At 35.8% G+C, this 25643-nt stretch overlaps 2 protein-coding genes across 3 annotated transcripts; one reads left to right on the top strand and one right to left on the bottom strand.

Annotated features, from left to right (window-relative positions):
* Nucleotides 1-592: 592 nt before the first annotated feature.
* Nucleotides 593-11755, bottom strand: LOC147510428 (Cyclophilin-like peptidyl-prolyl cis-trans isomerase family protein). 2 transcript variants are annotated; one of them, XM_086602406.1, is made up of 14 exons: nucleotides 11629-11755; nucleotides 10891-11016; nucleotides 10608-10662; nucleotides 9732-9820; nucleotides 9389-9413; nucleotides 8367-8405; nucleotides 6797-6914; nucleotides 6237-6364; nucleotides 5780-6083; nucleotides 4271-4386; nucleotides 3500-3689; nucleotides 2552-3409; nucleotides 2376-2450; nucleotides 593-1432 (listed from the first exon to the last, which is right to left on the bottom strand). In XM_086602406.1, exons 2-14 carry the CDS (start codon nucleotides 10966-10968, stop codon nucleotides 1078-1080), a joined length of 2430 nt encoding a protein of 809 aa, XP_086458532.1. In that variant the 5' UTR covers nucleotides 10969-11016; nucleotides 11629-11755; the 3' UTR covers nucleotides 593-1077. The 2 variants fall into 2 exon arrangements, with proteins under 2 accessions (XP_086458532.1, XP_086458533.1); XM_086602407.1 differs by lacking the exons at nucleotides 9732-9820; nucleotides 10608-10662; nucleotides 10891-11016; nucleotides 11629-11755 and adding an exon at nucleotides 9532-9575.
* LOC147510429 (importin subunit alpha-1b-like) lies at nucleotides 11027-14316 on the top strand. Its single transcript, XM_086598128.1, has 3 exons — nucleotides 11027-11044; nucleotides 13603-13730; nucleotides 13814-14316. The coding sequence occupies exons 1-3, from the start codon at nucleotides 11027-11029 to the stop codon at nucleotides 14190-14192; spliced, it is 525 nt and encodes a 174-aa protein (XP_086454254.1). The 3' UTR covers nucleotides 14193-14316.
* The last annotated feature ends 11327 nt before the right edge of the window (nucleotides 14317-25643 follow it).

Genomic DNA, 25643 nt, shown 5'->3' on the forward strand with positions numbered 1-25643 from the left:
TCAAGAGTACCGCACTTACCAGTTAGGTGTTAGCTATATTGCAGAACTTAGAAAAATCCCAATCGACGAACAGCTCAATACCAGCTTGAAGCGGACATGATTAATTCACGATCCCTCCCAACATATAAATCGTGCAACAATCGTGCTTGTCAGCATGGCTCCCTAGTGTTAAACTAGCTGGTTGTATGGGACAGGCTCTAATAATAAGTTCAATCAGCACTTCTATCACATACACAAGGACAAGTAGATGAATCACACAACCTTGAATCCGTGATAGACACAGACACCTCCCTTACGCTCCAAAGACAAAGTGAATCCCTTAAACGTTTTTTTTTCTTCCCAGATATCCTAATATCCATGGCAGATGAAAGCTGAATGACTCCCAAATCCCAATACACGTTCGATTTCAGGTTTACCATGCATTCTAAAAAAGCTTCCGGCACTTCATCCCCATTGGGCAAAGAACCCGTTGCTCACGGTTTAGCTTATATGTTACTACTGCTAGTCTACTAGTATCCCGCTAAAATTGTTAAATCACTATTATGATATCTGCTATTATCATCTCTGATAAAACCACAAGCAAAGCATATCATTAATCTTATAAAACTCACTTAATTAAGAAATGGTCAAGAATAATCTGGCAAGACCGATGAAAAATCGGATGGTCTACAGAACCCTGCAGATCACCAAACATGGTAATGCATACTTCCAAAGTGGGTAAAATGTAATAAAACAGTAATTATCCTTGACGCTTAAACCGCAAAGGTCTACATGCTGTCAGGTTTCGGCCATAACATTCTCAGGACATTATAAAGCACCAAGGACAATATCAAAATTCTACCCCGTCTAAATATTATAACATCGGTAGTAAAATCATTAATCTAAGTACACCAAATACAATTTAACTAAACTATATCAAAGAGATGAGCCTCACAGGCAGCAAACCGAAAACCTCTACGGCTCTACCTCATTAACAAAGAGCCACAGAAACAACAACCTATAAAGCACCAGTACCTCTTAATCCATCCTGACTGAATTTTCCTCTGGGTCCCACTGATCAAACAATACTAACATTTTCTACTTATCGCTGGAATCAGGAGAACCGTCCCCATAAGAAACCAGGCCCTTCGCAGCAGGACTACCGGAAACTGATCTTGAATTGTCCTTGCTAGTGTGCTGTGGAGATGGTGAGTCTGCTGAGGACCTTGAATCTGATGGGCTCCGGCTCCGGCTCTGGCTCTGGCTCCGGCTCTTGCTCCTAGTAAGTGAACTTCGCTTCTCGGCTCTCAAGCTACCACGAGATCTAGATTTTTCAAGAGGTGAATGACTGCGCATGGGGCTACGGCTATAGGTCCCTTTCCCGCGGCTTCGATGGCGATTTGGGCTTCGCGACACACTACGACTCCGTGACCAGCTTCTCCTGCTTCTGTACCTACAGAGCACGGAATATGATTCAACAAGTTTATAGTATTATGTACTTCCTACACTATTATGATTATTATCATAAAATCAGACAGGCAAGAGAAGAACGTTTCTTGTCCACAAAACATTAGGAAACAAAAAGTTCCATGAGAATTAAGCAGAACAATACACCCATCCATATAAGCTAGCAACAAACACACCCCAACTTCTGGCTCTAATCACATCACATCTAATTAAATTGCAGTGATTTACAAAGACGCGAGAGGCAGGAGTAATTTTTACATTATTCAAAAGCTCAACAAGCTACAGAGAGTTCAAGAGAAGTTGGGTGCATAGGTACACAGTTATCACACATATTCATGTCAAAGCAGGACACAAAGGAAATAGGGCAATCACAATCTCCTAAAGAGAGCATTCCTGCATGTCACAAACTGTGAACGCGCTAGCCTGGCCGCTGGGAGAGGGGCACATATAAGGCATTCTGGGTAATTTATACAAGCACAGGACAATTTCACAAATTTAAAATGCCTAAGAATTGCATGAAGAAACCAGTCTATACGTTGCACATCAAGAATGCACCAAAATCTTTCACTGCATGGGATCATATGGTATCTCCATTTTAAAATGAAAATCAAGATCCAAGTTCATTCTGCAGACTGCACTCAGACGAGCTTTTATATATAATCAGAGAGGTGGACACCTACTTGTGACGGGTTTAAAACTTAAAAGTAATTCTAACAATGTCACAGCAATAAACATGAAAGACTGCCACTTAGCGGATCAACTCAAGTCCTCCGACAATTTAAAAATACTCTTTGATATGCTGATCAATAAATGGGATGCAAATGAGATACCTATTTACAATAAAAATACTAATAAAAATATGGGGCCGGATATATTGTCTAGCGATTTTTTATTTAAAAGTACCAAGTGAGAAATATAAAGAATCCAACCTTGGAGGAGTTCGGCCTCTCAGTGGGCTCCTATTATACCTAGAACGATCATTGTAGCTCCTGTAACTTGAATATCTGTTGTGTAAGCTATCACTTAGTAAGAAAAAGTGTGTAACATGGTAATAATTGTCAATAAAATAATGGGAAAAAAGGAATCGAATGAGCTACAGTCATACCTGTCACGGTCGCTCCTTCCACTATAACGGCGCAACTTAAGAGGAGAACGATCTGCAGATGGAGTCCGGTAACGTCGAGCATACGCGTATCTTTGGCTGAAACCACGACCTCTTCTTACTCGCTTAGGTGAGCCATCGGGGGATACACTTCTCGACGGACTTCTCCCTCGACTGGGAATAGGTGACCGGCCCCTGCGCAATGGACTGACAGGACTCCTTGAATAGCCGCGTCGACGACTCCTGCTTGGTGGCCTTATTGGACTCCGAGAAACACTCCTCCTTGAGCGAGCTACAACTGGGCTTCTGCTTAAGCTTCTTCGTGATGCTCTCCTTATTGGACTTCTGCTTATGCTCCTTCTTGAGGCCCTCACAGGGCTTCTACTTACACTCCTACAAGCCTTCACAGGAGTCCTACTAATAGTTCTTCCATGTGAGGATCTTAGCAAACTGCGGCTTCTGCTTCTTCTAGAAATGGACCTTACTGGAGTTTGGCTACGACTTCGTAACGGCATATCTGGGCTCATACTAATACTTCTCCGAGGTTTATTCCTTGGGCTTACTGGACTTGGGCTTCTACTGATACTTCTAGCCAGGCTTCTGCTTCTGCTTCTGCTCCAGCTCCGGCTCTGGCTCTGGCTCTGGCTCCGGCTTCTGCTACTAACACTTTTTCTGCCAGGGCTTTCACTGATACTCCTGCTCTGCTGTGGTACACGTTCAGGGCTTCTAACAGCACTTCTTGGCGTTAGACTCTTGCTCATGCTTCTTTCACGCCTCACACTCGGGCTTTTGCTCAAACTCCTCCTGGGACTAATACTCATACTCTTACTCATGGCCTTTTTAGGACTCATGCTTCGGCTCCTGCTCATCAACTTTTAATAAAATACCGAATCTTAAAAGGATCGGTGAGCATAAACAATAACTCAGGTGTGAAAAGAAGAATATAAAGACCTAGATTTGCCTGGGAGATCTACTAAATCTGGTTGTCTATCTGCACTACTGTTCGATCGATCCATTTTTACCCCATTGCTCTGCAAATTTCCATTTTCTTGTGGTGATTTACCAACCATATCGGCCGTAACCCCTTTTGGCAGAGGGGCAATAGCATCTTTCTCCACCACAATTGGAGATTGTTTTCCAGCTGCAAAAGGATGTAACAAACAAATCAAGATGATTTTCCCATAGTATATTAAGTTACCAAAAGGTGAAACAATCTCTGAGGAGTCCACAATAAAATACAAAAAAGGTACCAAAAAATTGTAAACTTTGAAATATAATCAGCACACAACAAACTGAAGAATGTAAGAATCTACAGTTAATTCTATGAATTTATACTTCATGAAATAGGGCAACTGTTCAGGTATCCAAAGCTTGCAATGGAATGAATGTAAATCACTAGATTGATATTAAGTTCACGAACAGATAAGAAGGATATGAAGTATAGCAATAAACAAGGAAAGACCACATGATATCAGATGAAAAGATATTTTCCAGACACGTAATAAAAAAAATGTAATGGCGTAACCTATACAACCTACAAAATGCTGCAGATTTTATCCCTGGTGAGGGGAACACCAAAATGCATCAACAATGAAACTAAAAAAAATATATCAGATAGAGGATACAGCAAAATACATAACCAGATAACAATCCATATTGAAGTTCTAAAATAATCTCAAAGGAAAGAAGTCCAGGGGAACAATTTTAAGGATTAAAACTTACCCAATGTATGAGAGGAATGTTTGGGCTTGGAAGGTCCATGACCCCCAACTTGATCGTCCTCGGAACTACTTGCACTGGTATTTTCACTTTCAGTATCACTGGAACTTTCCAAACTCCTTACAAAACACAAAACAAAGGTCTCAGCATTATCCAATCGGAAAGCAAAAGTCAGAAAGTGAATGACATTCATCCAAAATGCAGGTATCCCACATTGTATGTAGTTATATATACCCATGCAATTGATTTTACAAAATGTGATCTCGTTGAAAAAGCATTACTAAGAAAAGTTGTCAAAGTAAACGTATTAACAAAAGGAAGAAAATAAAAAACAAAAACGATAATCAACACAGTAAAAAAACAAAAAGCCTATTAACCAATCAAAATACAAGAGTGGTGGGGATTCAAAATTGGTAAAAAGTAAGCGGTGGACATGCTGAATAATTTTGAGTATTTTAAAATAATTAGATAGATAATTAAATATAGATATGACTAATCTAATCTTCCCCATGTTCTATTAAGCTCTTTAATAACAACTTCTCCTTTCAAGGCTTAGATGGGAAAAAAACAAACAAGGTTACAGATACAGAGAGAAGTTCGATAACATGTTCTCGAGGGGAATTTTCACCCCATGGTGAAAAAAACATGGGCAGCAATTACAAGGTGCAAATACAGAGAGCCTATGTAAATAAATATTTTAATGTTTGACGTTGGCCAAGATACATTCTTATTACACCTAAAAAGTTGCGAGAAAATTATACTTCACTATGTAACAATTTCCTGATTTAAAAACACTAGGTATATCTCAACCTTAATCAACTTTCCACAAATTTACATCAAACAAAAACTAACCAGAATCAAATGAATAAATTCATGCCGTTTAATAAAAAATATCATTAAAGGAGAGGGTGCGCTAGGGACCAGTAGTTTTGCATTGAAATGCAGTCAAACGCGCATCTCAAAGTTTAGATGAAAACTGAAGCCTTAATGCTTAGTGCAGCTCACATTGGCATATTGTGCAAAACTGATGAGTTAATAGTGCAACTCACGTTGATTTATTTTGAGGGTTCCCATATTGAATCCTAATTCTTCCAAAACTACATCTGTTCTTATTTTAACGGATCTTGGATTGTAAAATTCTTACCTGAAACTAAAAGTCCTTAAAAAAACAATGTCAATCGAAGAATGAAAATTTTCAAAAAATAAAAAAAAGAGATCCACATCATGCTATCGCCAACGCAGATCCAGTAAATGGTTTCCCAACAAGCCCCTAACACAACTAGCAATACCAGGGATGAGTATGGTTTCATCTTCTGACACTGGCATGTCAGAGACTCCTTTTCAAAAATTAAATACCATAGAATTTTTCTTTCCAAATTTCTTTGGTATTGGTGTAATTTTAATTGATTATATCAATCAATTATCTTTTATCTATTGACAAAGTAAGAAAATATGAATAAAAAACTTGTTGAAATATGTTGCATTATTGATCTAAGAAGAATTCATAATAACCTTTTTGATTTGCGCCTTGATCTTTTATCACGTCTCCTGCGCTTCTTTTCACGGCGTCTCTCTCTTCTTCTTTTACCACGTTTATATTTGTCTCTTTTGTAGGACCTTCTTCTCTTCCTACGACGGTCTTCACTTGAAGAACTAATGTCAGATGATGACGAAGAATACGAATCAGAGTCGCTATCGGACTCAGACGACTCGCTAGAAGAATCAGATGAACTATCTGACTCAGAACTAGAATATCTTCGTCTTTTCCTCCTTCCTCTTGAAGGCTTCTTAGATTTTCCTTTTCTACGCACAGCACCTAAAAACATTCAGTTGTAACTCATAAGAAAATCTATTATACCACAAATTATCTAGAAACTGAAAAGCTCTATATCTTTAGTGATAAACAATAAAGCTCTATCAGCCAAGCTGACTGACTCCCTCTCCAAAGCAGCTACTGCGCGTATCTTACCTTCAAGAAGTTCACCACAATTGACAATTTTCACAAAAAACGTAGGTTCCCCCTGCTTGGAACCTGCGCTTTCAATCTTCTTCAATGTCCGATGGCCTTGCACAAGCTTCCCAAAGACAACATGCAACCTGTTGAAATCAAAAGGGAAACACAAAAAAAATGCACATATGAGCAACAAACAATACACACGTATAGGATGGGATCTATACAGAAAGGGTTTCGTACAACGGGCACCTACAAGATAAACTGCAGGCAGATATTTGGAACAAATCATTATCAGCTCATCTGGACAGTTCTAACCTTTTTAAAAGTTGTCTATACCTTAAACAACTTTTGAAAGTGGAGCCAGTATTTCTCAAAATAGGATCCTCTTTTGACAAGGTTAGAAATGTCCAAATGAATTGAAAGCTTATGGGGACATCTCTACGATGAGGAGACCATATCCACCAAAAACCAGCACCTAAGTCAATTTGTAAGTTCACCAACTCACACTTTGTACAAAACCATATGAATATACATCACGTCCCAGTATATATATAGAGTGGGGTACTGAAACTAACCCATCAAGATGGTGTGCAGCTCTGAAGGTAATGAAGAACTGAGAGTTATTGCTGTTGGGACCAGTATTTGACATAGACAGATAGCCACGACCATCATGTTTCAAAGTGAAGGACTCATCTGGAAGAATGTCAAAGCAACCACTTGTTAACAAGAAGATAAATATACTGAAAAACCCAGTAGCCTGTTAGAGACTTAAGAGTAACATATGAAAGACGCACACCAGGTGCAGTCACCTAGCCAATTAAGGAAGTGAGCATCCACATATCAATACACCGTCTGATACGGAAGTGACAGGTTTGAATCATACAGACCCAACAAGGAGCACACATTTATTTTCACATTTTACATCCACAGAGAGCGACAATAAAATTTCATGGTAGACCTCTTGGAACAACCTCCAAGAGTCTTGCCAGCTGAAGGAGCACATATTTATTTTCACATTTTACATCCACGGAGAGCGACAATAAAGTTTCATGGTAGACCTCTTGGAACAACCTCCAAGAGTCTTGCCAGCTGACCAGCTGGGTGCCGTCCACCCTCAAAACGGTCTCTACCTTTCTCTGTTACTACGTTCCGCAATGGTATCCTAGTGAGAATCAAAGGTAACATACATGGCAACCTTAAACTGTCACTTTTAAAGGTAACTAGTCTTTGTACACGTGCGTTACGCAATTTTTTCGGTTTGTGCGTTATTGTTCCCCTACTATAATGTAATTACATTTAGATCATGGTGATTTTGTAAATATATTTAGTCATTTATAGAAATTTCAGATTAAAATTCAATATATATATATATATATATATATATTTTGCTCAAAATTCAATAGATTTTACCTAGATTTTATTTAGAGTAAATTTTGGATTAAAAAATAAAATGGAGATGGGATTGTCATAGGCCCAATAGAATGCCTTTTGAAAGAGATAAAGTCAATCAGTATGCCCCACTCTCCAGAATTTATAAAGAAAGTAAAATGTAATCATTTCATGGACCCCACGTCCATGAAAATTAAAAATATATAAAAAAACCTTTTAATTTACCATTGTGTCCCTAATGCATATAGCTTAATTTTGTTTTGTAGTTAAGAGTGTAAACGTCATTTCACCTGTCAAAGTTACTTACAGCTAAGGTCACCCGAGCCGTCGCTCCCAGCTGTCACTATTTGCTATCTTTTTTGTGTCTAAAAAAATTGTTGGCTGGCTTAGCTTTTGGGGCGACTCCAGGGGGTTGCAAGCCTCATTAATATTTAAAGGTAATGATCACAGACGCATCATACAGAAGTCATTACAATCAGGATTCCCAGTACCAATTCAGTTAGAGATCAAATTTCCTAGCCCACAGGTTATAGCCACGCCTTATTTTCAAACAGAGTGTAAAAATAAACACAGCGAGACAAACAAGACACTACTTGCATAGCGATGCTAATAAAGTAATAAGTAATAACAACACAATGAACTCTTCATAAACTAATACATGCTTGAACTAACAACTTACAGACTTCAGCCACGTAGCTGCAGCAAATATTAGAAGTTAATACGCGGGAAAAGAAAAGAACTAAATCGTAATTCTACCTTCAAAATTCCCACCATATATGCTCTCTCCACCAGATCCTACCAAAAAGTGGAGGGGAAAGAGCTCTGTCAGTATTTTCATTGTCAGAAATTGTCAAATATTTATATGTGAAAACACTAATAAAGCGTGAAGAATTCTATAAGAACCAGTCAAAGAAATTAAGATGAGATAAACACAGCTGCTCCAGCATTCCCTATTTCCCTAACCAATTAAATGTTGACTGGTATAACAGTTGATAAACGATTACTTAATTAACAAAAAGAGAAAGCTCATCTGTGAGTCGAAAGTTTTATGAAAGTTTCATTGACCACGATTATCATATTGGCAACTGGCAAGGACAATGAGTATACTAACCAACCCAACAGATTAGTAAATGGCAAATCTTTTTAAAATTAAAATTCCTGGCATTAATATGAATGGCCGCTTCCTCATTGTGGGTTGGCTCATCCAATAATACATTAATACTACGATAATCCAAGAGAAAGACCAGGTGTTAAATGGTCCTCTAGCACCAGAACAATCAAGCCAGACGGATACGACATACCCACGTCCAAATCTCACATTGATCTAGTGCAGGGTATGTGCACGCACATTAAAAGTTCCATTACAGATTATGACGCGTCAGCTTTCCTCTTTGAAACAATTAAGTAACGTGTATCATAAGATACTGATAGTATGAAGGGACAATTTGAAATGAACATGATAACCACACTTGATTTCCACATCAAGAGGTGCACCCTAACCATATTTTTCACATGCTTAGAAACATTGACCAACACCAATTTTCCAATCTTGCTAAAATGACAGAAACTATATATTAAACAATGTAAGCTGCCATCAATTGGAATCAAGTGTCAAGAAGTAACACATAGATAAAGATTGCAAGGAAATATTATTCAACCGGAGCATTAAAGATTGATATAATCACTCATAGAAGGTATTCACAATCTAGTTTATGTTCCAAAGATAAAGGGGTAAAGTACACTTCACAAAAAGCAAAAGCTGCAAGACTGATACATACCATCTCGACTAGTAACATCGCCAGCCTGCAGGATAAATTTCAATCGTTAGTTACTAAGAGAGAGCACAAATTATCCAAATAACTGGCTTGGGTAGGGTCAAGTTCAGTAAAATTATGAGGATGGACAACTTAGTAAGTACAACCTTAAAATCTACATCACAAGAAAAGCAGTCGTGACCATCAGCCCTGTATCCTACAGCATAAACAAGTAACTGGCTAAAGGACAAAGGCCATCACTTCTAACTCAGTTCAACCATATAACATAAGCATAGAGACAATGAACGACAGCCAATTTTATCATGCGATTTACACAAGAAAAAGATAGTAGTAGTCAAGGGCTTACCTGAGCCATCAATCCTTTAGCAATTCGAGTGAATGGACATCCCTTGTAGTGTAGTGGTTTTCCTGATACAGGTCCTTTTCCGTGCTCACCTGTAAACGCAAATGTCCTTGAGCGAATTGCAGTAATTTATTACATCTCTAACAATAATTAGACAAGAACATAACATGAATGCCAGCAATATATAATCAAAGATCATGGTTTTTCTCTTGCTATAGAAAAAAACAAGTGACAAACATCAAATAATGAGTGATAAATCTATGTTAGCAATTTTCAAATAGAAATAACAAAAACAGCTGTGGAACTAGGCATAGCACCCCATTCGTGTGATAATGCCTAAAGCCTACTACACTGTTATTATGGCTATATGGTAATAATGGCACGCTACTCTGTGCAGCTTAGTTAAGGCTCATTTGCATGTAATAACAAGATAATTATTATCGTTTCTCACACTGCTCACTTGATGATAAATGGATATGACTTTGAATTGGGACTTAATCGTCTTAAATTTTTAATTCACTCATTTCAAAAAAGAAATCTTGTAAAATGACTTTGTAAGAGCTTTTAAATATTTTGAAGAGCTGTGTGCTCATGTTTTTCAACATTATTACTAATTTTATACAAAAAAATATAAATAATAACATTTATATTTTATGCCTCAACTGGGACACGCAATATTTTTGCAGCATGCGTCAGCAGGTCAATGCACATTAGGCGACATGATGCGTCGATATCATGTAACAATATTAAGTCTGCAACACAACGTAAAGCGTTTAATGCCGTTAATTACGCCAACACCACACAGATGTTTCAATTTTTAAAAATATTGGAGATCAAGGTGTAGAAACATAGTCATTGTCACTGAACACAATATATTACCTGTGCAAAGAGCTCGAAAGTTCTCTGCGGTCTTGGGAACAACATCGTGGAAAAGCTGCAGAGAACAAAAACTAACAGATTAGGATACCATGCAGGTCTTCACATAGTTAAAATTTTATATAAAATAATAGTAGTAGAAGTAGTAGTAATATTAATATTAATAACAATAACAGTAATAATAATATACGAGGCCACTGAGGAGTAAAAATGGCAATGTAGACAAGTACACAGGGACAGATAAAGAGTAGGACTAATTTGGTTAGAGAAGCAATACAAATAATACCTCGAAAATCATTCTTTCAGCAGGATCTCCATCAACAGATACATCCAAGAATACCTGAGGCAGCCTATTATTGGTCATCCTTTGCTATCTCCCGGATAAATAAAATCAAACAGGTATCACAATGATCTGATAGAACATGAACACCAACACAACAGTAAGCAAACACATTGATTTCCTAATAACCAACAGAATGCAACAACAACAACTTCAAACATACAGATTCTTATAATCAATGAACAATTTATACCCACAAAAACATATTTCCAAATAAGTAAACAAACTCATAGAAACATAGCGTAATGTATCCCATTCACATGCCTAGTTATCAGTTCAAATCTAGCTACCCTAAATCATTCCCCCAACAAATTCCTCCATCCCACCATCCAAGAACGTAAATCAATCACTAAAGAATAAAACCCTAGGTGAAATTACACAAAAAGAAACCATTTCGAAAACTCCTTTCTCCCCATTATTTGGTTACCTTAAAACTCAATTTGAATGAAGCTTGTATAGATCTAAATTATTATCATCATCTTAAAGACTTATATTTACACATCAGATAACAAATCAATAAAATTTAATACCTCAAAACTAAAATTCCAGCTCTACTTACACTCAAATTCAAAAACAAAACAGCCATTAAGTTTTAAATATTAAAGGAGTTGAGATTAATAAGATAAGATTTGAGGGAGTTGACTGATAAATTAAGAAATTTGAGGTTTTTTATTATATTTATACCTGAGCTGACTGCTGCTGCTCCACAGAAAATGAAAATGAAAATGAGATGAGAGAAAAATAAAAAGAGCTCTAATTTATATAACCTAATGCTGGTTCCCTTTTATACTTAAAGCCCATTAACTTCCACAGCTTTCTGGTAATTTACCTAAATGTCCTCATATTCCTTTGTTACAGTGCCATTTGTCGTCCATCTCAAATATACTACTAGCGATTCCACGTGCGATGTGTATGTCTATGCGGAGTAGTATCATTCCCAGGAACAAACTAGTTTTCGAACCCGTACTCGAACTGGTTGCGTTTAACGATATTTATTAGAAAAAGTTTAATTATTATTGGTTAATTAATTATCATTAATATAATCTTATTTGAATTTATCATGTATATTAGCAACTGTGTGTGCACAACAATGAGATATAAATATTATATTGATCACTCATCCAAATTTGTAAAAGCCCGACTCTCCGTAAAAAGTAATAATCCACACTTAATAAAAAAATTTGACTTCTTTTTGTTGTTTAATAATAAAAGTTTGATTGAATTTTTGTGATAATGTCCAATGAGATAAATATTATATTGATGCTACTTGAATAGCAAAGTGTTTCCAATTATACGAAAAAAGATATAATAAACGTCATTTTAAATGCAAAACTATATTTGTCGAGACATTCCCACTACACATAATATAAATATGTTTCGACGTTAGTTTAATGCATTTGCATTCAGTTTTTTACTTTATATAAGTATATATTTTTTTAATAATTCAAAAAATATTTTGTAATGATATCATAAATATATTGAAGTGCATCCAGTTGTCGATTTCCTATTAATGATTATTTGAGGTTAGTTCGATGCATTTACTTCTACCTGTCAATTTCTCCTTAATTATTCTTTGAGGTTAATTCGGTGCTTTTGCATCCAGTTTTCGATTTTCCGTTAATTATTCTTTAAGATTTGTTCTATGCAATTGCATCCATAATTTCCCGTTAATTATTATTTGCGGTTAATTAGTTCATCCTCTTGATCCAAACCTGACGAAGTAGTTGTTTTTGCTACCGGTGTTTTTAGTGTCAGTTATCATAGTGGTTTTTTAGGAGGTGTGAAGAAGAGAAGAAGAATTTGGGTTTTGAAGGGTGTCAAAGGTTGCAATTTTAGTAAAAATAATTGTAGATTGTGTCAAAGGCGCTCCAAATGTGGCCTTTGATAGCCATAGGGGAGGGTTTCTCTTCAGTCTACTCTAGATGAAATGCGAAAAGGACCTATACTGAAATTTGATATATTTATACATTAGTGACATAACAAAGTGGGCAATAGTTATATTGTGTTTTACATAAGCACAATATATTGGGTAAGGTACTTTATATATTAGGTAATAGCTTTACTAGTTTATATATTGGTACTTTAGTGAGCAACCATGTTTTACACTTATTCTTATGAAAGTTGCTCATTTGAGTTGTCACACCTTGATACTGTTTGGTTGCATTGTGTTTTAATTTTTTTAATTTATATTTTTTCCCCAGTTCATCATCAATCAGCAAGCTCTTTCATGTCTTCTGAAACTGTTGACGCACAATCATAAGAAAAGTATTAAAAAAGAAGCTTGATGGACCATCTCCAACATCACAGCTGGAAATAAAGAATAGATACAGGTTTACTGCATTCCTTGTCTTGAATGCCATTTCTTTGGCCTCTTTGGATCTTGTGACTGATTAGTGGCCTAGTGCATGGAGGGTGTCAAATGAAGTATTTATCTTTAGGAATTGGCACGTCCTTGTGACAGATCTATTAAACCATTAAGTATAAATGGATAAAAGAAATTAACTCACTTGATATAAAAGCATGTTAAAAATTTAAGGAACACTTGTGTTTTTTATTACCACCGTTGATGCCCTTACTAATCTTTGTAGGCTGTGCCGCTTACTATACGTAGTATATGGATTGATCATGAGATTAATCTCAACTTTATAATTTGTGCAGGCTGTGATTGCGGCTGATATTATTATACCTCTTGTCCATCTTCTGCAAACTGCTGAGTTTGATATCAAGAAAGAAGTTGCTTGGGCAATCTCAAATGCTACTTCTGGTGGCGATAATGAGCAAACTAAGTATGATTCTTTTCATTTTCTTTTTCCTCTTTAATTATTGTAGTTTGAATGTGCATTTAGCTGTTTGTCGTCCTGGATGTTAGGTACCTTGTGAGCCAGGGTTTTATAAGACCATTATGTGATCTACTTGTCTGCCCTGATCCAAGAATAGTTACTGTTTGTCTGGAAGGGCTTGAGAATATTTTGAAGGTTGGAGAAGTTGAGAAAAACGCAGGCCACACTGAAGGCATGAATGTCTTTGCTCAACTTATTGACAAGGCAGAGGGCTTGGAGAAGATTGAGAACCTCCAAAGCCATGACAACATTGATATTTATGAGAAAGCATTGAAGATCCTTGAGACTTATTGGTTGGAGGATGATGAGGAGGCAGCAGCAGATCCTCCTGGTGGAGCTGCACAACCTGGCTTCAACTTTGGAGGAAGTGAGCATCCAGTCCCTTCTAGTGGATTCAACTTTGGTTGAATGTAAGATTATTAGCTGCTTTGTGGATTGTATGCTCTCTTTATTCAGTTCTTTTGCAAAACAAAATGTTTCCTTTAATTTTCCTTTACTGGTGCTAGTATTACTGGTTGGACATCGTTTAACTTAAACCTTAAAAAGTAGTCCTGAACCAATTTCAGTCTAAATTTTCATATAACCACTATCAATGCATGAAATTTTGATTTTTATTTGAGCATGATTTTGCTGTTGTAGATATTTTCTTGACTGCTTGGTGAAGCATAAACTTCCATGGCTCGTTAAACACATTAAGTTCACTATACCACAAAATTCCCGTTGCAAAGTTTTACTATTGTGTGTTACTAATAAAGGATTTGTGCTCTTCTGTTTACTGTTTTGCATTTCCATTGATTAATTTTGACGACCATAGTTTATTTTGTGCTCTTGGATGTTTTCAGGAACAACACTATCCAATATCTAAAAAAAGAAAATGCTGCAAATTTTCTACCACTCTTGAAGCAAGTACTTATCGTAAGCATGACCAACTGAAACCTATAATATATGCTATGTTTATCATCGTCTTTTCCAATAATGATAATTGTATGTTATCACCACTTTATGCTGGGTTGCCTATATATAAATAAATAATCAATTGCAACTCTTTATATTAGCATACAACAACCAAAAATGAAAGTAGCTAGTTTTCTTGTTTGCAGAGTGATGTAGTCATAATTGTATTTCACTGTAGAGATCGTAGTGAGCAGAAGTTTATTTATCAGTTTGCCAGTTGTTCCATGAGATGAAGTGTCACACCCCGAATTTTCGACAGAATTCGGAAAAACATTATTTGTTCCCGACTCTTCGATCTCCGAGGTGTGACGCACTCTCAACTTCCAAAAACCAATAAACAGTTTAAATATACGGATAATAAAAACCCATAAAAATTTTAACTTAAACAAAAGTATTCTTCATGACAAAGATTCACAAATAAGATTAGGTTACAACTCTCATTTCAATAACTCTTTAATAAAATTTACAAATGAAATACAAAAAACATTGTCTAGACTGAAATTCTATATCACCTCAAGGGAAAACAAAACAAATCCTGAGATGCAACGCTAACGCAAACCACAAGCAGCAACCACTCTTCTTCAACACTAAACCCGTCAAAACTTATCAACTATGTTCATTGAATGAACACACCCGATAAGCAAACATGCAAATCGGTTGACATTATAAAATGCTTTGGTGTGAGTAGCTCTAAAACAACATATATTTATACAAATATATACATAATCCATCAATCGACAGTTAGTTCCTCCACCGAAGCCTTAACTTTCAACGACTAATATAACATACTCAAATACAATAATTAAGGCAGGTAGTTCCTCCACGAGGCCTTAAGTTCCCACTAACCACACAACAAACTACTATAATGCATCATAAATAAGGCATGTAGTTCCTCCATCGAGGCCTTTTAGTTCTAACTAAAACAAATAACCAACCAAACATATTACCATAATTAGATTATTTCGGGCTTTCTTTGTGTGTCCCTAAAATCACGTCAGATCTATGTCTTTACCTAGTTTCCGGCTACCACAATCGCTACTCAACGCCCGAACATGTACATCCACATGCCTCCCCTTATATAATGTACCACTCCGTGCGTAACCACCCGAAATGGGATGTCAAGACACTGTAAATCCTCACACGGAAGCCATTATATAAGTAATGCCCCTATTCGGCATAAAATATTAAGCGGCTCGCTCCAATATTTTTGCGAACGGAATAATCAAGCCACTATTCATTTCGATTGCCCAACACATGGGTCAATCAACATCTCATATATATACAACATCTTATATATCAACATCTTATATATCAAGCCACTATTAAATTTCGATTGCCCAACACACATGGGTCAATCAACATCTCATATATATACAACATCTTATATATACAACATCTTATATATCAACATCTTATATTATTTATATTATTGCAGACTAAGCCACAATCCCGTAGGCAAATATTCACCAATCATATACTACCTCATAGTAGCATCTCACATATATAATAATGGAGTGTTTATACATTTATTTCTCCCAAACATATTGCATTATATATATATATATATATATATATATATATATATTATATAATATATATATATATATATATATATATATATATATATATATATATATATATATATAATATATATATATATATATATATAACATTTATATAATGTCACAATATCAATTCCACAATTAGATTTTTATACAAACTTGGGATTTGTCCATACAATATACAACATAAAACGTAAGCACAATTAGGCATCCCACATCCACAATCAAAGCCCAATATATATATATTTATATATATATATATATATATATAAATCATATATATATATATATGATATGTTTTACACTACTAAACCACGTTATATAATGTTCGACAACATTTTATTATTATAATAGTCCATAAAATCAAATATGAGAAAAACTGGAAAAAGTCAACAGTCAATGGTCAACGATCAAAGTCAATGGCCAACGGTCAAAGTCAAAATCAACATGTCATGGTCAAAGTCAACACATCATGGTCGAAGTCAAAGTCAACACATCATGGTCAAAGTCAAAGTCAACCCATCATGGTCAAAGTCAAAATCAACACATCATGGTCGAAGTCAAAGTCAACACATCATGGTCAAAATCAAAGTCAACCCATCATGGTCAAAGTCAACACATCATGGTCAAAGTCAAAATCAACACATCATGGTCGAAGTCAAACTGTCATTGTCAAAGTCAAACTGTCATTTCCATGTTCGACCGGTTCAGGTCATAGCCATGGTTCATGGCTAAAGTCAAAGTCTCGTGGCTCGTGGGCTCATGACTAAGGTAATGGTTCGGACCTAACCGCCGAGCCCAAACCTTAGAACCCGAAAAGTCTAAAACCAACTTATTAATTCTACCCGACCCAAATGGGATCTATATTAAATTATATGGATCGCCCAAGCAATATTAGAAAACGGGCCCAAAACTTATATCTTGACTGCCCAAAAACATAATTGGATTCGGCCCGAAAATTAAACTGAAACCGGCCCAACAAAACAATCTAGGTTCTGGCCCAAAGACTTAAAAGAAAATGGACCAAACCAACTAAAACAAACCGGGCCCAAGTAGCTAAAAGAATTTGGCCCAAACCAAATAGAAATGAACTGGCCCAACACAACTCAAAATTTGCTAAGGCCCAAGGCCCAACTAAACAAATCAATTTCAGCCCAAAGAAATCGACCCAGGCCCAAGCCTACTAAGATGAAACGATTAATAAATCTTCTCCAACTCTCTTCCACCACCGCCACCAAATCGCGCCGCCACAATCTCACCTTTTCATCAAGTCGGTTCGACTCCAAATCCAAACAACATTAGTTAAAACAAAAACCCCAAATCATACAATCCAACCCTCACCCAAAACTAGATCTAAAAGATTTTACTGCCGCCATTAATGGTGCTTCAAGCTCCACTCGACAGCCTCATACGCCCTACACTACCCCACTTCAACCCATCATCACTCAACCCAATGAAACCAACCCAAAAACAGCCCAACCGCCGGCGCCATTAACGCCTCCAAGCTTCACGGCAAAGATCTTACTTACCAATGACAAATCCAAAGATCAAACCACCAACCCTCAATACACCAAAACAGTTCAAACATTACATAAATACAAAACAATCAAATTCCTAGTATCACAGTAACATAAACTATCACTGGCGATTCCTTGGCTGCCATTGACGAACCGGGCAAGCTTTACAGAGCTTCGACAGTTTTTAAGGCACAGTTCAACAGTGTTTTCTAAAGACAGTCCAAACACATTTTAACAACTACAGAACTACCAAACGATTAACAATAACCGAATAAATGAACAGTAAAATCTAGTGAAAACATTGGACAGTAAAACGGTTTCTGTATTCCGGTGAAATAGCAAAATAGCTACTCACCTATGATGAACTCCTACTTAATTTCTTCGAGTCCCGAAGTCGTCTCCCACGCTCCAAAGAAACCAAATTTCTAGCTCTGCCTCCATTTTTAATATTTTATTTTTCTCTGAACCCTATTTTCTAGAACAATATGTTTATATACTTGGGTCCGAAACCCAAGCCCAACACCGACTCGGGCCCAAAACCAGGCCCACGTATTCCGAATCCAATCCGACGAATTTTGAAAATAAATAATTAAATTAATTAATAAATAAATAGAAAAATACGTATTTAAAAATACGGGCGTTACATGAAGCATTCAAATTGGTCATGATTACATCATAAACCAAGTGACCAAAAAAAGAGACTTAATGCATTTAAATGAAAACATACATATACCATCAACATATGTACCATTAGCATAAAGATATAATCATCACAATCAAGAACTTATTACTCACATGATAATCCTCAAATATAGAGAAAGCTTATGAATTAAATATCAGATCAATCAGCCCTTGTAACTTTGATTGCTAGGAACAATTTTAGTAGTGACTTGTCAATATATACCTAGAATCTTTATTTCATATCAAAGAAAAAAATGCTTCAAATGCCAACTATTATCTCTACTAAAATAGAGATAAATGTATATTATCTATCATAATAGGAATCATTGGCAAACTGGTCCAAAATAATACATGTAACATGGTAGCTTAATAAAATTGTATGTTTATTTATTAACCAAGTCTTAACCATAGAATATGACCAATAATGGTAGTACAAAAATGAAACAACATATTGGAAAAAGATGGCATGACTTACATAATTGACAGTTTATTCAATGAATCGACTACCATCTCCTCCTTGACAATAAATGCATCAAAAAGCCATGACATATTTTGCACCTAACGGTCTTGCATTCTCACTAAACCTCACAACCTGCATGCTCGTTAATTAACATAATCTGAAATATAACCTAAAAAGACTTTACATTTGCAGATGTTAGTCAATCTCCAACTTGTTAACTCCATGGGGGTTATCTCCATTTAGTCTAAGTGTAATGCATGAGAGTCACACTCAATTCATAAGTTCTTCTTGTTGCTCTGCACAACACATTTTATTGCTAATATGATTGCCAAATACTCAGCTTCGTAGATGCTGGAAATGTGTAGAACTTGTGTGAAGACACAAAGTATTTGATTGTCTCTAAAACCAAAATTTAGATAAATGTGTCTTCTTTTATATGTTTTTTTTTTGGTATTCTTTTTTGTAACCTAAACCCTAAGCCCTAGCCTTTAAGCCTGACTGGGGCTTGCTACATTGATAGGTGATGAACAACTAATTAAGGACCCAACTATTTTTATAAAAAAAAAACGCCCATTCATTTTAATCTGCTTATGCCTATTATTCAAGTGTATTGGGTTTTAAAATTAATTTGGGCCTATCAATTACTTTTTTATTATTTTTTTTTGATAATCATATCAATAATTTTAGTTGGCAGAGTTTTTTTTCATTGAGAAGCCCATTGTTTGATAGTAGTTGGGTTTAAAATTTACAAAAGGACATCCGAATCCATTAGTTTTTTTTGTGCATAATCATATGATACAGTCTTGTTGTAATGAAAATGTGTCCTTCCGAGAAGCAAGAAACAAAATACATTTCACAACATGTGCAGAAGTGTAAATTCCTTGCCCTAAATTGTTGAAAAGCTCCAATGCTATCACTATGCTACCTTCAATTGGCATAGTATGTGTTTTGTACCTATGTTAAGCAAGCTGCTCCTTAAGATTACACTATAAATCATCATACATTGAAAATTAGGTAGTATTGAAGTAATAAAATCATTAAGGAAAACTGGCATACTAATTATAGAAATTTTCTCAAATTTGTATAACACGTTGACTGCATTGGATAAATAGATGCTTGATTGATCACGACGACACCAAAAAACTAATATGTCAATATGTGCCTAATTACCTTTGTACACCAACATTTGTATCCTCCTTCGTATCAAATTGCACTTAAGGAGTAGATGAGCTCTCGCCTTCTAACAATAGCCCTTTCACATTACATTAAATGATGTAACATATTCAGCCACATGAAAGTCTATATATTGTTCACTGATTCCTGCTTCTGGGATGGCTCTTTGTTACTGTACCTTTATTCCATGCCACTGCTGGTTCTAGTACTTTTTCAATAAGTGCTTGCTCTTCTTCTGCCTCTGTGACATGATCCCCATTAAGCTGAAGAACTCCTTGATAAACTATTTTAACAACAATTGGTATCACATTGATGTGTTCTTCATTGACCTGTTTAGCAAATTATAAAGCAAATAAATAGAAGAGCAACACTTAAATTTTTTGGAAATAATCAATACTATATGAAAAAATAAAATGAAGAAAGTTCAGACCTTTTGTTGGAACGTCAAATCTTTTTTTTCTTGCCTTTTCGACGATTATTGACAAATATCAGCTCATATGGCCCCAATTTCGCTTTCTGGTTGCGAACAAATTGAATAACACCCTCTCGTGTTAGCCTAATTATAAGAACTTTCATCTTCAAAAAATACTCCTGACATCAAAATTCGCATATAGGATGTGGGAATGATTTCAACTATGTTGAATAACAAAATTATTTTGTAGACCTGATAGACATACAAACAATCAGATGATTCATTGATTTTGAAACGTGTAACAACAACTTGAGTAGCAGGTCTGCATTGATTGAAGTGCAATATTAAAGTTTAGCATGTTAATCATTCTAAGAGATACTCCATTGCAAAATCTTCTAATACTTATGGTTTAGCACTTTTGCTAGGAAAAAAATACTCCTAACATACAAATAACAACAACTTGAAAAGCAGGTCTGCACTGATCAAAGTCCAATATTAAAGTTTAGGGCTCTTATGGAGATGATAAAGAGTTGTATTGGGTCTCCCTAAATGGTGATAAGGTGTATATATTAGGAATGACCAAATGACTAACAATTTACCTCATACTTTAGTTAACATTCAAAAGCCATTCATATAAACCTTGACACCATCTAACCAACTTCCATTCCTCATCTCACAAATTTTCTTTTACATCTTTAGCTACAACACTTGAATAACTAATTACTCTTGAATCACCAACTAATATCAGTTGGTCATACAGACACTCATTTACATCAGTGAAGCACTTCAACATCTCACCTTCGAACCATACCTCTTGGTCTCAACCGATGATATTGATACTCATCAACATAAGTCAACCACTTCAACATAGCAATTAATACCTTTCACCATCTCTAAACTACCTCGTCATTGTAATTATTCCAATGCTAACATGCATCCAGTGGGCAATTGCCAACAGATCTTAAATGGGAATTCGAAAACTAAGCTTTATCAGTAAATAAAATTGAGTTGGCTAATTCCAATTTCAGAACTAAATTATGGGTGGTACAGTTGACACATCACACGATATTGTATTTAACATTTTATATACAAAAAAAAAAAAAAAATACGCTAGCTTAACTTAATACAATTTAATAACATGGGCTGAATCTTTATCATATGTTCAAAAGGCTAGCCTGATTCATTTTAGTTGAATGAGAACGACATGTCATAATCTCCCTTTAGATGACTCAATTCTTGATTCTTCCACCATTGCACCCAATGGATAAGTAGGATTTAATTTCAAATATATCTTATACATTACCAGTTTCTCTCCTCCTCATCACTTCTTATCGCTTCTTAATAATTGGGCAACTTTTACATGACTTGTTCATTTGGGAAATTACCATGAACATTTCCAAGTTCCATCCAATGTACCATAAAAGGCATGACCACATCAAATACGAAAAACATTTAAAAAATCTCATTAGGCAGACGTTGAATTCTATTCAATATGTCCCTGAGCATAACTAAGAATCCAGGTGAAGATCAAACAACAACAAAGTGGTGACATAAATAATTTTAAGTTGTTTTGTTCATGTATGATGTGGTTGCATTATTTGAGGTTATGTTTCATAGATTTTGGTCCTTCAGGTCACTACAACAAAAGGGCTCAGTTGCAACGCCATTAGGCGTTGCTATAAGGGTGAAAAAGTGCTGCAAATGAACAATGGTGATGCTAATGCAGGCGTCACAAAGGCGCTGCAAAAAATTGGGTCACAAAAACTAAATGGAGACGAAGCAATTGGCATCGCAAAAGCTTGAAGGCTATTGCAACGCCTTGACTGTTGTTATTACTAGATTAGCGTTGCAAAAGTATTTTCCCAAACTGAAATGATTTTGAAAATATTTTAAATTGTTTGCAACGGTGGGTGTTGCAAAAGGTTGATTGTAACCACACATCCTAGCATTGCAAAAGGGTTTCTTTTAGCTGCACCCTCTGGCATCACAAATAAAGAAGAGCATTAGCTGCAGCATCTTTGTCATTGTCACAAAATGTTTAAACCATTAGTCGCACCAGAAGCATTGCAAAAAGCGTGCTTTTAGCTACCCCACTGTTGGCGTCACAAAAGAGTGATTTTAGCCGCACCAAATTTGTTGCTGATGGTGTAAACACATTTGTAGCATCCTAATTCGGTTACATCGAGCTCGACATTGCAAATAGTTTTATTCAGATATATATTAGGTATTACACATTATTTTGAATCATTTCAATTTATATAAACCTGCTCAATACAATTTATGATAAAACTCAAAAACCCTAATCAGAGATATTCACAATAAATCAATGCAAAATATATTTCATTAATTAAGATCATCCATAAAATTATTTGAGCATCCACAAAATTAGTCTTTGCCAATACACTGAATTACATAATCTTCAAAGCTATAAGTCATCAACTAAATAAGATTAGTTCTTCAAAATAAGATTTTAGCCCCAAATTCCTATAGTCCACCGATTCAAATAGCATCCACCCAAGTTTTCCTTATCAATCTACCACTAACCAATCGGTCAATCTGGTACAAACAACAAATTAAAAATGAAAAAAGACATAAGTATACTTATCTAAAAGAAGACTGAAGGAAAATGCAAGTAAGCAATGCATGTGAATATTTTAAGAAGTCAAAATATGGTCCCATCAACGACATAGAGATACCTCACACAAAGAATACTTTTTAAAAAATAAAGCTTAAAACCATAATAACTATCACAAGTTTTCTTAGTTGAAGATCTTGACTCGCTTTCATATTGCAGATAAAAAAAAAGGTAAGAAAGAGTTGTAAGAAAGATTTGTCTAACTTGTTTTATATTCTTGAAGCACAGTGCAGACTTCCCTCGCACCTGGATAGTACAAATCAAATACCGAGTAGTCCACCAATAGGGAAAACCAAACTTAAAAAGTAAACAAATAATGATAAATTGCGAAGACATTGACACGTGGTCGAGCCACATGTCCTTGTAGAGTTAGTATAGCTGGTTATAAAGAACAATGAGGGTTATGTGCTCCATTGCTCCTAATATATGTAAAGTATTCATTCCATGACTAGCTATATATGTCTGTACTAGTGCAACTGTGCAAGCTATGAATGAAACAAAACTTATGTGCCTGTGTACTTAGTCAAATATGCACAATATATTACTTCCCAATAAGTGGAAGCTCAAACAGAATTAATTGTGTGGAAGAAACAAACAAGATCTTAATAGTATTTAGCTTCATTTGCAGCTTTAACACAAACAAGATCTCAATAAATAAGCTTAACACTCATAGTCAGTGAGTTCATTAACGTTACATCATTTAATCAGTTGTAGACATTCTAACTAAATGAACATTCTACCCCTAAATTAACATAATAGAAATTGGACAGTGAACTGAGCTACAAACCATAATAAGCTTGGGTGAACATTGAAACACTTTCAAAGGCATACCTAGGAGCGTTGTAGGCCTAAAAAGATTTGAAGTATTAAAACATATATGCAAATGTTGAGCCTTGTAAAGAATATGCTAAGAAATAAAAACTAAAGTTGCAAACATGTAGGTGAATAAAGTTTTCCACACAAGAAAAACAAAACAAAGTCAAACAAAATAGAAAAGCAACGACTGGAGTGGGAGAGTCAGAGTCGAAAAAAGGATTCCTCACTTCTTTCTCTCATTCCAAACTGTGCATGAGACTTTCATCTCGCATGACTCCTAAGTGATAAAAGAAGAAGAACTCATCTTCTTTCTTTTTTGATTACCTTCCTCGCGTATGTATATGTCCGACTTCGTTTGATTTCTAAAAAGTATTACTAATCCTTAACTTTTCGAACAAAGGCAACTAGAAATTATGTAAGATACAAAATAGCACCTCCCTCTCGCCCGTGTGATTCATCTCTTCTGCTCCCTGATTTGTGATATCAAAATGTGGATAAGGCGTATAACCAACCCCTTATTGTGTTTTTAAGGACACCCGAACCATCGATATAAGAACATGCAATATAAGCAAAGATGAATGTTGTAATCTGTAATAGCAAAGAAGAAGCGATTTAAGTGAACAATATCTAACTAAGATTGATAACTAATGGATTAACCCAATCTCTAATGAACATGGGAAAGCGAATTTGCATACTAGCTAGGATTAGGATGACCTTACCTGTTTTGAACCATATGCCCGGCTGCAAAGATTGAGATTCTTGTTCCGCCTAAGAAAGAGTATAGCGGCGCAAGCTTTGATTAATGAGAAGCAATCCCCCTCCTAAATACATATAGCCGGTCGGATTCAACAATTTCTTCTTCGGTGCGTGCTTTCTTTTCACTTCGTAATCAGACTTTTTTCTTCGTTACGTTCTAACGAGTTCTAGTGCGCCAATCCACTGATTTTCTTCACTTTGAAAGGTCAAAGCGAACCTGTTTCATTTAGTGTTCATTGCGGTGATCTTTACTATTCTCTTAGTTTGAGTTTTGTAGGTCAAGCGCAACCATTGGTAAACACTTAACCTGTATCAACAAGGTATGGTGAGGGGGTACCTGATTAGGCTCTTGACCCCTTAATTCCTCTCGAGCTGACTTCGACCCCTCACAAGAAGTCATTTAAAGCAAGCAGGCGTATCACTATAAGTAAGATGATGAACCACAAAACCAATACTAATAAAGCAGACAAGCACACCAATACATTGGTTGTAATATAATGTATGTTCACGCGATTAAGGAAATTATTCCCAAACAAGCTATCTATACGAATGAGAAATATGACTTAACAAGACTAACTAAGAAATTGAAAGGGGAACAGAAAGAATTGCTTTCTTGCTCGGAGTAGGATGTACTAGAACAACGGGGCCCAGCCTGATCGTACACATTGCACATGACCATAATAGTGAGGGCGCTATGGGGGCTATCTCTTCGATCCGCGAGTAAACCGATTGAAACTGTGAATCCTAAATCCTATATTACCTATTTATAGGATTCGATACCAGCCTTCCCTGACTCATCGTCTTATCTTAAAGCTGGGAATGGAAATACATAGTAAATGAGCCGTGAAGTCGGCGGAACAACAAGATTTAAGCATATGTTCCTACCAAAGCTT

This window comes from Coptis chinensis, chromosome 3 (genome assembly GCF_015680905.1).
Source record: "Coptis chinensis isolate HL-2020 chromosome 3, ASM1568090v1, whole genome shotgun sequence".
In the NCBI taxonomy this organism is placed as follows: Eukaryota; Viridiplantae; Streptophyta; class Magnoliopsida; order Ranunculales; family Ranunculaceae; genus Coptis; species Coptis chinensis.